The following is a 17972-nucleotide window of genomic DNA, read 5'->3' on the forward strand; positions in this document are numbered from 1 at the left end:
AGGCTGGATTTATAGCTTATTACAATAATTTAACCACCCCTTTTTTGTCCTATGATTGCAGACGTGTTAACAGCCATTTCCCCTTGAATGGTCTCTGACAATGTGTTAGCTGCTTATACTAAACAATTTGATCCACCTTTTATTTAGCTGTGACACTTGGAGTACCTTCCCCACACCTGAAGAAGGGTGCTTCATTGCTCAAAAGCTTGTCTCTCTCACCAACAGAAGTTAAAGACATTACCTCACCCACCTTGGCTCTCTAATATCCTGGGACCAACACAGCTAAACCACCACTGCAAATCATGTTTTGTCATGTAACAACCAATTCCATTTTGTAATGCAGAAAAGACCTAGTGTTTTATGCATATCCAACAGCTATACTACAAAATGCAACTATGTTGTCTTCAGGCTGAGGGGGCAAACATTTTTCCAAACACAATTATAAAGTAAAGGGTGTGAATATATGGTTCCTTAATGCAGTTATAACACAGTGTTTTAACATTGCTTTTTTCTTTTGATACAAGCCAGAAAAAACTGTGTTATAACATGGATCGGTCATAATAATGATTCACAATGTATCTGACTTAAATACAGTAGCAGAATAACTATTCCCAGGGCCAGGGGGAAGGTTTAATGCAAATGTTCCCAAACTGGTCCATGGAACATTTCCAGGTGATGTATGAGGCATGTGCTGGGTACTTCATTTGCCATTGCATGGAGGCAAGTCAGCATCCAGATGGTCTATAAGAACAATCTCTCTACTACAACAGTGCTCACACCATGGAAAAGTTATATTATTTATAGCACCTAGAAGCCCTAGTCTTGAACCACAGTAAGTGCTATACAAACAAATAGCAAAGAGACAATTCCTGGCCCCAAACAGTTTACAAGCCAGTATGAAGCAGGCCACAATAGGAATTACTTTGCTGGAGCCCACACTGAGGGGAACCAGCCGCTGCATGCCCCACTGCACCTAACCCAACACCACCACCACTATTTTTCCTTTATATCCATTTTCCCATCCTTTCATATCTATTCTTCTCCCAGCACGGCAACCTCTTCTCAGCTCTGCTTTTATTTCTATGTTGTTTCCCATTCCAGCACCGGTGTAGGAAGTTGACAGTTGCATGTGTTTAGAGTCGGACGGGAGAATTTATTTTTGACACCAAGCCAGCCCTGAGTTTAGGCTGAGCTCACAGCACTGGGCATCTCCGTCCCTCCAGCAACCAGCTCCACCAGGGGCTAGCAGAGAAGGGAACCAGCCCCCAGGAACCCAAGCGGCTCGGCTCTCACCACCGCTCCTCTCCCGAGGGCTGCAGCTCCCGTCTGCTATTCTAGCCCCCGCCGCCCGTGGGGCCGAGCTCCAGGGGAGGAAATACTAACGCCGGGGGAGGAAACCCCACCCACTGTACCCTCTGCTTCACCTCACCGGACACCGAATGTACCTCGGCGAGACCTCGCCCACCGCGGCTGGAAAGGCAGCGGCGCTGCTGCCTGCCGAGCCTCACCACAGCCCCAGGGCGCAGAGACACCGCCCGCCCACCCGCCAGGTCCCGGTCCCAGAGGGCCCCTGCCCCGCTCCCGGCCCCAGAGGACTCCTTTCCCCCCTTCCCCTCCGGGCCCCACTGCCCCTCCAGCCCCAGGCCCCGAAGGAACCCAACCCCCCCCCCCCCCACACAGACAGACCCGCCCCTCAGCCAGGGCCGCCCCGACCCACCTCGAAGAGCTCGGCAGTGGCGGCCATGTCTGCGGCAGCAGCCCCGAGCTCCTCCTCGCCGAGCCCCTCACACCCCGCCGCCGCCGCCCATTGTGCCCCTGACAGGCCAGCGCCGCGGCACCGCCCCCTCCCGCCCGTCCGCCGGAAACGGGCCTGGCCTGCGCAGAGCAGCCGCAGCCCGCGCGCGGTGCGCAGCGCCCGGCCCGGAAGGGCGGGAACGTCCCGCCTCCCCCCCGGTTCGCGCTCCGCCATCGCCGGGCGGGGCTGCGGCGGCACCTCAGTCAGGCCTTCCGCTGGGCAGAGGGCGGGGGCGCTTCGCGGCCTGCTCTGGCTTGGGGCCCGCTCCGTTTTGGGGCGGGGGCTGCCCTGAGTTGGGGGGCTGCGGCTGGGCAGAGGTCAAGGGGAGGGGCCCGCTCCGTTTTGGGGGGGGCTGGGCAGAGCCAGAGACGGGCTCCGGGTTTGGGTCCGTGGGCTTGTACTGGGGAGCAGAGGAAGAGGGTGTTCCTGGTCTGGGTGGGGAGGGGACAGAGAGATTGTAGGGGGTTGGCTTCTGCTTTGGGGGGGGCATTTTCTAGCAAAGGGGGTGGTCCCCTGGGTGGCTTGTGGGGGTGCCTGTTGCTGCTTCAGGCAGGGGAGGGACTTGTTGAGGGGGACAGGCAGGAATGTCACTGTTAAATGATGCCCTTAGCAGCCAGTGGGCCTGGGATGCCAGGCACCTCAGGTAACTGTCCAGCATGATGAACTGAAGTGCAGTGGTCCTGGCCTGCTAGCTGGCTGTGATGGCCCTGAGGGGAGTGTGGCTAATCAGCTACGAACAAGGGGCCTGTGGAGCCGTGCTGTTCTCCAGGTAACACTGCCTAAAATCTGCGTTAATCCAAGTCTCTGCTGCTTAAAATGTGTGCGTGAGGATGGCTCATGCAGACCTGGCAAAACAAAAAAATTTAAAATCAAGCCAGGTCATTGAGTGATTTACTCTAAATACTGTTTTATTAAAATTACCACTCCCAGATGATGATAGACCCAATAATTTTAACCATTGTGAATCTCATTGTGTCAGGGAGTCTTGACAGGGCTAGTAAACATCTCTCATTGGGCTCTGCTTCATCAGAAAATCAGGTCATGTTGGTACATGACCTAGAAGAGGCACGTTAACTGTCACAGTGTTGAACATTACTTTGCAGTCAGCATAGACAGGGACAAATAGCGTTTAATGTCCTGTGTACTGATCATGGCCCTAATAGGGATGGCCATGACCAGTGGCTCAATAGTAAATGTGATTTAGCCCAGTTTACACTGATTTCAAAGTCCTGTCTAGCATTGTATTATTTATCATGACTCCTCAAGGTTATGATCTAATGCAGGAGTCGGCAATCTTTCAGAAGTGGTGTGCAGAGTCTTCATTTATTCACTCTAATTTAAGGTTTCGCGTGCCAGTAATACATTTTAACGTTTTTAGAAGGTCTCTTTCTATAAGTCTATAATATATAACTAAACTATTATTGTATGTAAAGTAAATAAGGTTTTTAGAATGTTTAAGAAGCTTCATTTAAAATTAAATTAAAATGCAGAGCCCCCGGACTGGTGGCCAGGACCCAGGCAGTGTGGGTTGCCACTGAAAATCAGCTCGCGTGCCGCCTTTGGCACGCATGCCATAGGTTGCCTACCCCTGATCTAACGTGATATTCTAGTGAAAACAAGCCCATTGAAACAGCAAAATCATCCATTCTCCAGAGAATAACTAACACATATGCACTCCCCTGCAAATCCATCCTCACTTAAGGAAGAGAGAAATGCTGAAAGGTCATTTAGGTCCTAGTTCTACAAGCTAATATGTACAGGCTGGATGGACCCTTGTGCCTTCACAGAGCCTCACTGATTTCACTAGAGCTCAATGTTGGTGCGTGGGTCTGCCCATGCAGTGCTTGTTGCAGGGCTGGGTCCATAGATTATAACAAAATGAAATATTTTTTTTAAATCTCAAATGCTACTGGGAACAGAGAGAAGGATTTATTTTAAAAAATCTATTTTCCTTTGGGGAGAGAGCTGGTACTTTTTTCAGAAATGTATGGAAACTCAAATAACTGCTCAAATGATAAGGGGCTGACTTGAACAGACAGAAGCAATGAAGTGCTAAACTGAGACTTCCACTCCATCTTTAACCTGAAGCTTGGTAATTCAGTACATATGCATTACATTACCCATTATTCGGTACAATAGAGTGAGAAACATCTGAATTTTTGTTTATGTTGGACTCTTTGCATTATTTAAAGACTAGTATTAATTGCAGAAGAGTATACAAAGCATTAAACAACTTATGTGACTGATCAAATGCCATAGTAAAGCTTGGTAAGTATGAGGACACGGTTAAAAAGTGAATACTGGTAACTAGATGAAATATAGTGAAAATAAAGTGATGTGATTGGATACAGTTATGTCAGTAAAATTTTGATATTACTACATTAGTGAAAAGATATTTGATATTTCTGGGCTGTGGTTGCTTACTTATTCTTTTGTCATAATTTTATTGCATTTGCTTTATTTTTTAATAGTAACTCTTACCAAAAAAATCACCAATTGGCATTGTAAGGACATCAGTATTTTCATAACAGCTTGAATGATGATATATGGAACATTTTGACTCCTTCCCAAAAATAAACAAATAAAACCAATCGCCATACTGGGATTAAACTGCATGATGCCAATTAAATATTTTTTATTAATATATTGTACTTCAAGTTGACAGTGTCTCGTAATTTTAGGAATTAATTTTTAAAATTTCCGATTTCTGAGAGAGCAGTAAAATAACCCATACTATTTAGTATCATAGAGGTAGCCGTGTTAGTCTGGATCTGTAAAAGCAGCAAAGAGTCCTGTGGTACCTTATAGACTAACAGACGTTTTGGAGCATGAGCATGCGTCCGACGAAGTGGGTATTCACCCACGAAAGCTCATACTCCAAAACGTCTGTTAGTCTATAAGGTGCCACAGGACTCTTTGCTGCCATACTATTTAAATTCTTTTTTTTTAAATAGTGTGTGTGTGTGGGGGGGTGATTGTTTGTTTGTTTTTGTTCCTCTGATGTTAATGAGGGTCTTTTAATTAAGAAAAAAACCAACTACAGGGTCTGGTGGCACACAGAAAACCATGAAGATGACTCTCTACAAAATGCTGTCAAATGATCAAAGCAAACAACTGAAAATGTAGAGAAACATTTTTGATAACTTCTTTGAGTTTTGGTACTCTTCTATTTGTAACTGGAGAGTAGGTAAAGTATTTTCAGACAGAAGTATGATTTTTGCCCAAGTTGATTGTAACCTTCATATAGAGAGAGTTCTTTGGGCACTAAAGGGGCATTTTCCAAGAAGAATTTATTTATTTAGGACTCTTAATCCTTTAGAACTGAAAGCACAGAGAGTAGAAAGGCTTCTGACTAGAAAAGCCAGTTGTGTTTTCATGGGAAGTCTCCTGCCTGTTTGAGAGTAATCTGTATGATTCTAGAGGATTGTTGTTCTCCAGAGAATGAAAGAAGGGAACCTGGACATATTGAGGATAGGAAAAAAATTGTGGGGCCTGAAGAAGGGGTAAAAGTGGAGGGATGCAATCTTATACTCAATTCAACACAATCAGAGAATCCAGAACAAGACAAAAAGAAAGTAGTCACCTCCAACCTCAGACGAAGACTGCTTTACCCTAGAAATTCCTCTTCTTATATGTATTAGAGTAGTACTTAGAGGTCTCAGCCACGATTGGGGCTCTATTGTACAAACACATAGTAAGAAACAGTCCCTGCCCTGAAAACCTTACAGTCTAAACAGACAAGCTGGACAAATGGTGAGAGAGTAAATAGAGAGAGATAGGTGAAGAGCCAGGAAATAGAACTCAGGTTTCCTGAATCCTAGTCCAGTACCCTATTCAGTACTGCTTTCTATTAAAACACTTTGTTTCCCAGTTAACTGCATGGAAGAGGACAAAGAGCATCTTAGACTTCTAGTGATGTCCAGACAAAGATCCTGTCAGTTTTCTAGGGGAATTAATAAACCTGTGGCACATAGTTGTGGTGGAATACCCAAGTTCATTATCATCAGTTACCTTAACTTCAACATAGATAATACAAAGAATGTCTTAACATCCAATTGACTATCTTGCTTAGAAACCCTGGGTTTCAGAAAAGTCATCTCCAAACTCATGCACTCAGCTGGATGCATGCTGGATCTGATGTTCAGCATAAGTGAGGACATTGGAGACATCACAAACATTTCACTCTCTTGGTCTGATCACATCCATGTCCAGGCAAAGATCAGAGCATTCACTCTACAATATCTTATAAAGATAGGTGCACTACCACAGCTGATTCACCAGTGAAAACTTTTAAATCCATGAAATTGTCAGCATGTCCTTGAACGAAAAACCACAAGGCTAAGAGACCAGCAAGTCAGTAAAGCAATATAATCATCTGATGATCAACACCATCAGTGCTTTGAATCCAAGCCTCTACTCCCCATGCATAGAATGAGATCACTGTGGCTTGCTGACAAACTTCAAGCAGATGAAGTGTGCTGGCAGAAGACTGGGATATTAATGATGCAAAATTTTACACCCCAAGCATTTCCTCTTCCCATATTTTCAAAAAAGCATCCAAAAACAAGAGGTAATCCCCAAGGTAGAATTTGGTCTCATCCTATTCAATTATGTTTAACAAGCCCGAAGAAAAATTCAAGCTGTGAAACAGATCCATGCCCTTACTGTTCATCATGTATATGAGACCACTTGGAGAGATGATTCTCAAACTTTTTCCTGTGGCCCATGTGTAAATCACACAGTTCTGGCTTCTCTTTTTGTTATGCTTTCTTATCCAGGCAAAGGCCTAGATGCTTGTAAAAACCAGCTGAAATCAACCAGGAGAAGCCAGCATAGCTGCCTCCAGTGAGGGTTTCTGCCAAGAGAGGAACCAGAAGAGACTGGAGCTGTCTGCCAGTCAATGGGAGAAGAAACCTCCAACTAAGGAACAATGACCTGAGGAACAAGGAGTCAAAGGGAGAAAGGGAGCAGAACACATGGAAGACACAGATAAAATGAAGTGCAAAAAGACTGAGAGGCTGTCATCCTATCTTTAATTTCTGTAAAATCATGTAATAGAGTCTGTTTTAAAAATTCATATAAACATATATAATGTGTGTGTATATATGTGTGTGTGCGTATAAAAAATAACTTTTGCTCCCCTGTTGCTTAAAGCAGTCCAAGAGCAACACACACACACACACACACACACACACACACACACACACACACACACACACACACACACACACACACACACACACACACACACACACACACACACACACACACACACACACACACACTTTGGCCCAAATAGGAATCCGTTTCAGGATGATTAGGGGATGGAGTAAACCAGTGACAACACTGTTCCTCTTTTGTCAATTGTTAAAAAGTCAAATCTTCAATTGTTCCCGGTGGATATAAATTAGCCTAAAAAGAAAATGGGGATTTCCCTCCCCCTCCTAAAACAAATAAATAAACTAATACTGTTTGAGGATAAATTACCAGGTGTAGCATAAAATAGCTGGCTTGGTTTCTCTCAAATTCTCTCACTAGAAAATCAGAGAAAAAAATGCAAAGAACATTGATACAAAATAGAAATTTTAAAATATCTAAAATCTTTTAATGCAATATTAAGATTATATGCATTTCTTAACTGTTTAAAAAAGTTATATTACCGTAAGTTATTACAGTAGTCTTAAATTACACATACTGTACATAAAATTTAGAATCCAATTTTGCCCACATATAAATCCATACAACTCCTGTTGAAAAAAATGGACTTTTTTATTGAAAGGCCTTTGTATATTACAGTAAAGATTGCTGGCTAACCTTAATATTAGATTAATTTAAGTAATCACCACTCTACAGATTTTATTATGTAAGCTCTTGCCTGTGCAGTTTTGGAATTACAGAATTATGAAAGTCCACAGTGGAATAGCAATGCAAAACTACATGTATGAACTAACATTGATATTATGTATTTATGTTCTTCTGTAGTCTTAAATATTATAACAACACTAAAGGTAGCAGAAATTTTGTATTGCACAAATGCAAAACTTATTTTCCATTTTTCCTGGAAAATTGTCTGGAAACTAGTCTTCAGTGAATAAGTTCTAGCTTCCTGAAACGTTTCAACTTTTAAAGTTCTGTTGCACAGGTGTTATTTATGCGTCTTTTTATTTTAAATAGTCTGCATCTTTTTATAACAGAAAAGATACATATCTTTATTCAAAAATGGGTGAATACTTTTGTTCAAACTTTTCAATAAAAATCCATTGTTGCTAAAAATCTTCTATATTATTAGCAATGATTTAGGCTCTAATTTGCAAGTTGCTCTGGGTGGGCAGACCCAGTCACCCACTTGTTTCATTGGGGTGTCATAGAGATCCGTGAACATATCATAATTTGCAGGATGAGGGCCTTCAAATGTTCTGTCTGTGTTTTTATATTTGACTGAACCTCAACCCTGACTATATCCATCTTCCATAGTTCTTTATAATACTCCCTCTCGGAGCAGCAGCGGAATTTCTGTGTTTGGCTAATTAGAAAAGACAAAGTATAGCTCAGACAATAAATATCAGGAAGTGTGTGTGTGTTGTTTTATGGGCAGAGTAAGATGAGTAATGCTAATGAATTTCTGTTTCTTTATTACAGGCATTACCCCACTGTTGAAAAACGAGCAAAAGCCTTCAATGGAGCAAGCTATGTGACCGTACCAGAGGACAGTGTTTTTCTTAAAGCATTGCTTTTTGAACTGAAGCTGACAGATCCAGACAAGAACTTTGTGGAATATCGAGATAACTGTTCTCGAATCAACAAGACTTCAGTGTATGCGCTTCCAACAGGAGGAGGGGACCTCTGGCCTGTCCTTGCCTTTCAGAAGAGTGGTTTGATATATGTTTGTCTTCCCCTAGTTGAGCAATCCTTGAAGCCACGCCCACCCCTTATTAGCATTAGCGGAATCTCACAAGCCTTCGCTCTCTTGTCAGGATTGCTGGTCTTCATTAACTCCAGTCAGAAGAATGAAGCTGAGATGAGTGCAAAAGTGGGCCAACTTCCAAGTTTGCTCATGCAGGCCTGTCCACTTGGCACCCCATTAGATACAGACTTGAATGGCTTATTAGATAACAGTCATGTTTCTACAAACCACATGCAGAAACAACCAGTTTGGAGAATTAGCACATACAAAGGCAAACCTCAGGTTAATGTTTGCATCACTGAAAAAGTCAAGTCCATGCAATATGACAAAAGGGATGTTGCAGATATGTGGCAGGTTTATGGAACTGTGACTTGTAAGGTGAGGATATTTCTGGTACAAATCTGACTGACCTGTTTAGCATATGAACGCACTAGGAAAAGTAAAAATTCAGTTCATTTTACCTTGGCATATGGGGCAATCGAACTAAATAGCTTTTATGCCTAAATGTATACCAGAGGGTATTTATTAGATTAATGAGCTAAATCAGAATAAAAATGTTGCTTTACTGTTGTTTTCTTGAATTCATCACACATTTTTTTCACTAGCTATTTATGGGAAGTAAAACCAACACTCCTCTCAAGCATCATCCAGATCCAAAGTATTTTACAATGTTCTTATTATTTTAAATGAAATAGTAAGTGTTTGCCTTTAAGGACAGGGAATGGGAAATAACAATTACAGTGCCAAATTTACCCCAGCCATCTAATAAAGGTTTAGTAATGATCAACAAAAAACAAAATTCTTAAATGAGAATGTTACAAATGTCTTTGCATTAGCATTTTTTAAATTGCTTGGTGGGTTTCTAGTAAATGAAAGTTTAATTTTATATCTTGCTTTCTTCTATTAAAACAAAATCATGCATCCACACATGCTGTTTATACAGTAATTCCTAATCTTGCTAAATCTAAGGACATAGATTCTTATGAAAGAAAACAGCTTTATGCTTGTTTTAAATAGCTTCTGTATGTGTTTCAGGTGTTTATTTTTATTAGTAAAAATGAGGAAGCATGTTGGTTAAGTAGATTAATAATAATTTTATGAAACATGCTAATATTTGTATCTTTAATAGTGAATCCAGTAGCTGTATCAAATGATTTAAAGTTCCTCTTCTTTGTCATAAATTGCGCTAGAGAAGTGTGTGACATTATTATAACTAACCACTTTTTTAGCTGCTACTGTTTGATAAGGAGAAAAGAAATTCTGATAAAGTGCATCATGGTAATTTAATTATTAGCAGTAAGTGTCAACATGCTCATCTCATAGGGAAGCTGACCAAAGTATACTGCTCTTGAAGACACTGGGGTTTTTCCCACCAGTTGTGCGGGTGGGGATTATCTTGGTGGAGAGATTCTTGCTCTCAATAGGGCAGGTTTCTGGGTCACTTCGCAGAGTAGATAGCCAGTCATAAAAAGAAAGTATTGGCATAATCACGCATTGCTGAGCTGGCACACCAAGTGACTAGACAGTGGATAGCACTGCAGGCCATCAGTACAAGAGAGCTGACATGGTATCTCAGTGGACATTAATAGCATGTTTGAATCTATTAAACCGATGATGTATGAATAACTGAATTAATTGGACAGACAATTATTGAATATGTCTATCAAATTCTTAATGTATCTGTTACTGCATGTGCTTGGTTCATTTGCATCTTTTGCCAAGGAGTGCTTATTAATTAAGACTGTTCTATAAAAGAGTCTGTGTTAATACTCCTTAGGATATCAGAAGGTTAAAAATTGGGGAAAAGACGTGGGTTTGAAAGTATATCTGTCAACCTTCACATGCTAGCCCATTTAAAATTCTTTAGTGGGATTGTTTATTTTTTGTTTTATTTTCAAATGTCTAGTTCTGATTTTAGAAATATTATTGAGTAATTTCCTGACATTTTGTGTTCCAAGTGTGATTTGGAAGGAGCTACATCAAATGTGACTGTCAGCTTGAACCTCCCTGCCAATGGCTCTCCACTCCAGGATATCCTGGTGCATCCCTGTGTGACTTCTCTTGACTCTGCAATTCTTACTTCCTGTAGCGTTGATGTCATGGATGATTCTGCATTTAGCGGGCCATACAAACTTCCTTTCACTCCTCCTCCTGACTTATTCAATTTGTGCTACTATACATCCCAGGTAACTACATTCCCTGATGCATATAACTTACCACTCTTTCAAGTGGGTGAGGAGGTGGGAGAGGGGAGAGAATCTATATTTTTGAGTAAGTTTAAGTGAGCTTCCTCAGGGATTAGCGAACTTTACTCTGACACAATAGAGCAAAGATAAGATGCCAATAACTGTTCCTATCACACCACAAAGCTACGTAGCATAAGTGATCTGAGGAGCCTGGCTTGCAGGTTCATTAAAAATATATAGTTCTCAACATAAATTAATCAACTATTAAGTTACTTACTATTATTAAAGAGCATAACTAACTTCTTGAAGGTATTGCTGAATTATTCCTAAAATTAATGTACTCTCTTCAGGTGCCTGTACCACCAATTTTGGGATTTTACCAGCTGAAGGAAGAAGAATTGCAATTAAAATTAACAGTTAATTTAAAACTTCATGAAAGTGTAAAAAATGCTTTTGAGTACTGTGAAGCTCGTATACCTTTCTTTAACAGGTAAGAGTAAAGAAATCCTAAATAATTTTCTTCACCTCCCTAATAGTCTTCTTAGAATGGGAATCGCATGGATCAACATATCAGGATTAGTTCCCCCTCAAGTTTATGCCCAAGGCTGTTGTAATTGAGACTAAGAAATCATCTAAGATGTATTCAGACTCAAATGAGATACTCAGGATATTCACCTGGATCCTGATTCGGGAGGCCTTTTTTTTTATCAGTGGTACCAACAGTCAGGACAGATGCTTTCTCCAACCAGATTTATGCTACTACTCTTAAAGGATAACTTGGATCACTTTTATTGAATATCCTATTTCCCTCTACCATTCTTTGTGCCAAATTCAGCCACCACCCACCGAGTGGAGTAAGTCTTGAGGTTGCTTCCGAACCAGGATCTCCCAGTTGTAGAGACTTCTGATCATAGTCAAAAATCAGCTTATCCAAATATAGTTATTTAAAATTAAAACTTGTTTTATTAAGCCTATCTGACAATTGCTATGAGTATATTGTCATATAATTATCATTAAATTATAACAATGAAATTCTACAAAGCTGCTGACATTGATCATAGCAGTGATAAAATGCTGTCAGTGAAATAAAGTCACCAAAAGCTCTACTGCAGTTAATACGTTAAAACAGTAATGATCCCCCTTGGCTGTAATTTCTTTCCACAAGATAGCAGTATGTTCAGTTCAGTGTGATTTGGCTGTGTACACATAAATAGTGGCATTCATTTTAATACATTTGTTGCTTTATTCTATAAAATACCTGTCAATAAATAGTTGTATGGTGTTCGTTCCAATGACATTTTACTCCCTTTTCTACAATAGGGGTCCAGTCGCTCATTTGGAGTACAAAGTTAGTTATGGCCAGCTAGATGTATCTCGAGAGAAAAGCTTATTGGTTTGGGTCATAGGTAAGCTGAATAAAATACATCAATTTTTTTTCTAGTCATTTTTGTGTACACTTGTTTATCTAGAATTTTACTGAGGCTGTTTTTGTTTCTAGGACAAAAGTTTCCCAAATCGTTAGAAATTTCTCTTACTGGAACTGTGACTTTTGGTTCTATGAGCAAAGAGCAACCAGTTGATCCAATTTGCAGTGGGAGCACTGCGTATGTAAAAGTGAGTTGTAGTCTGTATGAGAATTAGTAATCACTTTTTATTAACTACAATTGGCTATGAAACTACATTGATTTACATCACACATAATCAGTATCTTTGTTCTCTGTTTTCTCTAGAATGCTCCTTCCTATCAATTTTATATCTTTGCACACCAAGGGTGACACAACTTAGATTGCCAGTATTTCTGAAGTAAGACTAAAAATATGCATCTGATCGTGTTTTCTCCATATTTTTGTAGCTTTATTTTAGGATCCCAGACTACACGCTTACTGGATGTTATGCAGACCAGCATTCTGTTCAGGTCTTTTCATCAGGAAAACCAAAAATAAGTACATGTGAGTTCAAAATTATTGATTATTTAGTTGAAACAGCAAAGTGGAGTCATGAAGTACAAATAACTGGCTGAGTTTTAAAATTAGATTATTTTTGTTGATTTTATTAAATATGATTTTCAAAGTTAGTGAATTTCAGTGTAAAAGTCACTAAAGCAAAAACGTGTCTATCAGCCCTTTTTTATTTTTTTAAAGTACCTTTTTAATCAAATGATGTGACTGAGCCTGACAAGAATGTAAAAATTTAGTGACGTGGTAACTAGAAATATCATACCCGCTCTTACAGTAAATAGTGTAGTCTTTTTGACAAGATATGCCATTATGAACTACACTTGGAAAACTGAATTATGAACGCCATGTAGAATAGCTACTGTATTCTAGCTCCAACCTAAATTATGTCTGTTTTAAGACTTGTACCTGATTTAAAAAAAAAAAAGGGTTATAGAAGGAACAATATGCACGTGGCATAAGTGGATAATCTCTGTATTTTAAATATTCATAGGGCCCCCATTACCAAAGTATCTGAGTGCCTCACAGTCTTTAATATTCTTTAATATATTTATCCTCACTACACGCCTGTGATGTAGGAAAGCGCTGTTATCCCCTATTAACAGTGGGCCATTCTTTCTCTGATGTGTTTGAACACTTAAGATTCTTGAGTCTTCACCCAAAAAGTACCACTGTTGGGCAAATATTAGACACTCATTATATGTGAGCAGGCAGCGGTGGCTAATAAAGTCACTGTTCTATTTGCTGCTGCTTTATTTTGTAACTTTTTCCAAGTACCTCAGCAGACGCCCAGAAATTCCTCATGAGAACTCTAGTGATGCCAAACCATTCATCACAGCAGTTAATTGTCATACCATATATATTTATGTTGAATACACAGTTTATATTCATTAAACAAAATCCAAACCATACGCCTGAATTTGAGTTAACCTCTGTTTGAATTATAAGCTTGTGACCAATGTATTAGTAGAGGTAATTGAAGCTGAGACTTTAAATATCTCCTCTTCAAAAACAATTTTCAAATAATAATTTAAATATTACAATGTAAAGAGACCATTACACTTTTTCTGTCAATTAGTGAGAATGGATCAATATTTTCTTAAATTGAATAAAGTAATATCTTAATGCAAGACACCATTTAATGTTTATTTTGTCTATCTTTTTTAGCCCGGGAATTGATTTCCTCAGATTATTACATCTGGAATTCCAAAGCCCCAGCACCTGTAGTGTACAGAACATTATTTTTCTAATTTCCCTGTGAAGAATTTTTGTATTTGAACAAAAAAGACTGCTATCAAACGTGATGTTAATATATTGTAAAGTGGGGGGAGAGCAGTATTTTTAATGAATATGTTTGTATTTAAGTTCCTGTTTGGGGGGAAAACATATCAGTTTATTTCAATTAAATTAAAATTTATCTTGTTTGCTTTAAATTTTTAGTCCTAGATACTATTTGAAAGAATACACTTTAAAATCTGATTCCACCCCTCCATTGCTACCCCACACATCTCTTCCTGCTATTATTAACTTTTACAAAATAAAGATCCAATGCTGCAAGCTGGTATGGATGAGCCCTGTTCGTATGCAGAATGCCACTGACTTCAGTGTGTTTCTGCGTAGGCACCAGTGTCCATTAACACACACAAACTTACAGGCCCACATAAAGTGCCTGATCTTACTCCTATAATGAAGTCAGTTGGAGTCAGATTGGCCCCTAAGTTAATAGGGCAGTCCAATAGCAAAGAATCCTTTTTATCTTTGTCTTCATACAGCTGCTCTTCCCAATTGGTTTTGTGTGTGGTTCTGTATGAAGTACATATGAACACTTTAGCTCATTTATATTTTAGTAATGGCAAATGAATTGTATCGTGCTTTTAAAGTTGTGAACAATAACCACATAATTACATTGATAGCAATAATCTGGCAATCTACCTTTAGATAGCATTGTTATAGGAGACAGTAGCAAAGATGATACAGAGATGCAAATACAGTTTAAAAAATAAATGGCAGAATATTAACCAAAAATAACTAACAAAATTATCCAAGTTTGTTAACATGCTGAGAAGCATCACTAACCCATTTTCGTTGGAAAACTGGGCTTAAAGGAAAGGGAGCGTGAGTTTACAGAGGCAAACCACCAATTTTGAGAAGAAAATTGGTATCTGCAGGAACACAGGAAATAAACTTTAAGAGAGATATCAGAAAATGAGCAAATTGTGAAAGGCTGGTGGAAAAAAATGGGAACCTGGAGAGCAACACAAAAGAAGAGAAGAATGCTGCCTCTAATAACTGAGCACTGTGGCTGCTGCTACAGCACCTCTTGTTTAACTGTACGCTGTGTGATAAATAAGATTAGTGATTATATAAGGGGGAAAGTTTTAAGCTATAATTTAAATATGCTTAGATTGAGATAGTAATCTAATTGGTTGGTTAAACGTTCTAAAGAGTAGATTAATTTATGTGAACCGTGCAGCTCAGCTGAAACTGCTATGCAAACTTCTAAGGGACACCTACAGTATGGTGGAATTAAAATGACCCATTTTACAAAGATGCTGAATTCATTTTTACTACTGGACAAAGAGTGCGTTCATAAATTTCCTAGAGTTTTGACCCCACCCCTGCCCCCCAAAGACGCTGTCATACATACAGACCAACACTGTGCTCAGATTAGGCTAGAGAATTTTTTTTTTTTTAAAGTTGGGGCATGGTGTGACCCCCACCACCCTATGTACAAGAAAGCTACAGAAGGGCCATGAATCTGAATTTCTACTTGTGGGGATTGCTTTGCCCCATCCCAGTAGAGGGAAAGGGGATTTGTTCACCCTTCATAGCAGGCATTGCCTTTGTAATTCACAGATGTCCAAGAATCTCCAGGACAATCCTGTGTATCTTGGAGCATCAACAGGGGCTGAGGAATTCATTGTGTGATAGGAGGAGCTCCATGAAAGCAGGGCTGCTTCACAAGCTACGCTCGTTTTGGTTTGCCTCCTGTCCATGCTTCCAAATCTCCCTTAGTGAGGAGGACTTCAGTATGCAAGAAGGGAAAGTGATTGGCAGAATTAATTTACATGCGGATGTCAGTGAAGGTTTGGAGGGGGATGATAGTGCAGGTGGTGTCTCTCCTCAGGCCATGACCAGCCTCTCTCACCTCACTGGAAACCATGGACATCCTATGGCAGAAAAATCCTTCATAGTCAGACGATGAGGGAAATGCTACTACTTCTCAGTCCCCTTCTGACAAAATGTGGCTCGTTGGCCTTCAATGGGACATTTTGAGAGCATGATTTGGCCCATATGTTGGAAAGCAGCTATGAACTAGTCAGCCTGAAAGACAAATGGAGGTAGACCAAGCATGTCTGAGCTAAACAGCTTTGTTTAATAGCCACAAGACCCCTCTCTGATGTGGTGATTGTGAGATAGCCACAGCATGAACAATGGGAAACAGTGTTGTTGGTTTTTTACTGCTAATTATAACCACCACAATCCCTCATGATACCTAATGGAAATGCTATCTGAAAATGTCATGCCCACAGCTGAGATTACTATACAGGAGAAGTTAGAGAAAAAATTCTCTCTTTTCTCAATTTGTTTACTTTGTGTATTTCATGGTATGTTGTGTCTAGCCAGGTTCGCTATTTCCCTATCAGTTTTCCTCATTTGTGTGGGTCTTTCACACACAATAACGGTGAGAAAACCTTTTTTTTATATCAGGAAAATGTGATTGCGAACCCACAAAATTTTTAGGGGGACTCCAGGGTAGGTGTTCCTTCAACTACTACTAACTTGTTCTGATGTTAATTAGACATCAAATTGATGTCCCTTTAGTTGCTTAATAATGTACCAAGCCTCTTTTTCAAGCTAAGGTCATCCATTTAATAATTACTTCAAATAATTATTCAATATTTTCTCTACCAAAGGGCAGTTTTAAGAATATTTTTTTATACACCGTGCTCTTTCTCAGAGGAAGGGCCCTGACTCTTGTAATTCCATATTTGCACCTCTCACAGATACAGCTGCTAAAGCTAGACATTTTTAAATCAGCACGTCCAGATAATTTACATCCAAGAGTTTAAAAGAGCTGGCCAAGGAGCTTTCAGACTATTCATGTTTATTTTCAATAAGTCTTAGAACACAGGGTAAGTTCCAAAGGAGAGGAAGAAAGCTAATGTGCCGATATTTTAAAAAAAGCAAATGAGACAATGTGGGTAATTATAGGCCTATCAGCCTGACATCCATGTGGGGCAAAATAATGGAATTTACATAATCTGTTTTGATTACATACCTTTATTAAACAAGCTTAAGTGTTTTTGTAATAAACTTTGTACTGCACATTTTGATGATGAAACTAGACCAATAGTAAGTCAAAACGGCACACATTAAATGAACTAAAAACTGGCTAACTGGTACGTCTCAATGTAATTGTAAATGGGTACTTATCTATTGGGTGTGTTCCTAGTGATGTTCTGCTGTGGTCAGTTCTTGGGCCCATGTTTAATGTTTTTATCAATGACCTGGAAGAAAACATAAAATCACTGGTACAGTTTGCAGATAACACCTAATTTGCATAAGTGTTAAATAATGACGAGGACAAGTCACTGATACAGAACGACCTAGATGGCTTAGTAAGCAGGGCACAAGCAAACAATATGTTTTAATATGGCCAAATGTAAAGTCATATATCTAGGAAAAAAGAACGTAGGCCATACTTAGGATGGAGGACTCTATCCTGGGAAGCAGTGACTTAAGGAAAACAGTAGGACTTTGAAGATGCTAATCTCCCACCGGGGAGCCTTCCTGAGGATGTTACAAACAGCCTCTGTCTCATGGCTGCTATGGCCCTTCAGAGGCATGTGACCAAGTCACCTGGTACTGGACTCCATCATCATACTAGTGTTTTTCCACTGACCAGGCATGGGAATCAAACCAGATGACAAAGGGTTCCCACCATATGCTAAAGCTATTTAAGGCAAGGGAGTGACATGGTCATGAGTCATTCTTCACTGACTCCCCACCCAAGATCACTGCTGTAAACACACGAGAAAAAAAGACTGAACTGGGGGAGAAGGGCTGAACCCAGGTTAGAGAGTTTCCTAGCCTGTGAAAGGAGTGCCTGGAGTTTTAAGCTGCAAGCC

At 39.9% G+C, this 17972-nt stretch overlaps 2 protein-coding genes across 4 annotated transcripts in view; one reads left to right on the forward strand and one right to left on the reverse strand.

Annotated features, from left to right (window-relative positions):
• EXOC5 (exocyst complex component 5) overlaps nt 1-1853 on the reverse strand; it is a 41816-nt gene extending 39963 nt beyond the window's left edge. For both annotated transcript variants that reach the window (XM_045013248.1, XM_045013247.1), the window contains exon 1: nt 1718-1853. Coding sequence is in view for 1 of the 2 variants with exons in the window: in XM_045013247.1 (XP_044869182.1) it covers nt 1718-1744 (27 nt within the window). In the remaining variant the exon portion in view is untranslated. The remainder of the gene's footprint in view (nt 1-1717) is intronic.
• The window catches only part of AP5M1 (adaptor related protein complex 5 subunit mu 1), a 56703-nt gene extending 39468 nt beyond the window's left edge, over nt 1-17235 (forward strand). The window contains exons 1-8 of one of the 2 annotated variants that reach the window (XM_045013249.1): nt 2297-2564; nt 8435-9077; nt 10658-10885; nt 11236-11375; nt 12206-12291; nt 12384-12499; nt 12738-12834; nt 14008-17235. In XM_045013249.1, the coding sequence (XP_044869184.1) occupies nt 2497-2564; nt 8435-9077; nt 10658-10885; nt 11236-11375; nt 12206-12291; nt 12384-12499; nt 12738-12834; nt 14008-14090 (1461 nt within the window). In that variant the 5' untranslated portion in view covers nt 2297-2496 and the 3' untranslated portion in view covers nt 14091-17235. Of the gene's footprint in view, nt 1-2296; nt 2565-8434; nt 9078-10657; nt 10886-11235; nt 11376-12205; nt 12292-12383; nt 12500-12737; nt 12835-14007 lie in introns of those variants that run through there. The other variant, XM_045013250.1, reaches the window with a different exon arrangement.
• Nucleotides 17236-17972: the final 737 nt, after the last annotated feature.

The sequence above is a fragment of the Mauremys mutica genome, chromosome 4 (assembly GCF_020497125.1).
Source record: "Mauremys mutica isolate MM-2020 ecotype Southern chromosome 4, ASM2049712v1, whole genome shotgun sequence".
Lineage (NCBI taxonomy): Eukaryota > Metazoa > Chordata > Testudines > Geoemydidae > Mauremys > Mauremys mutica.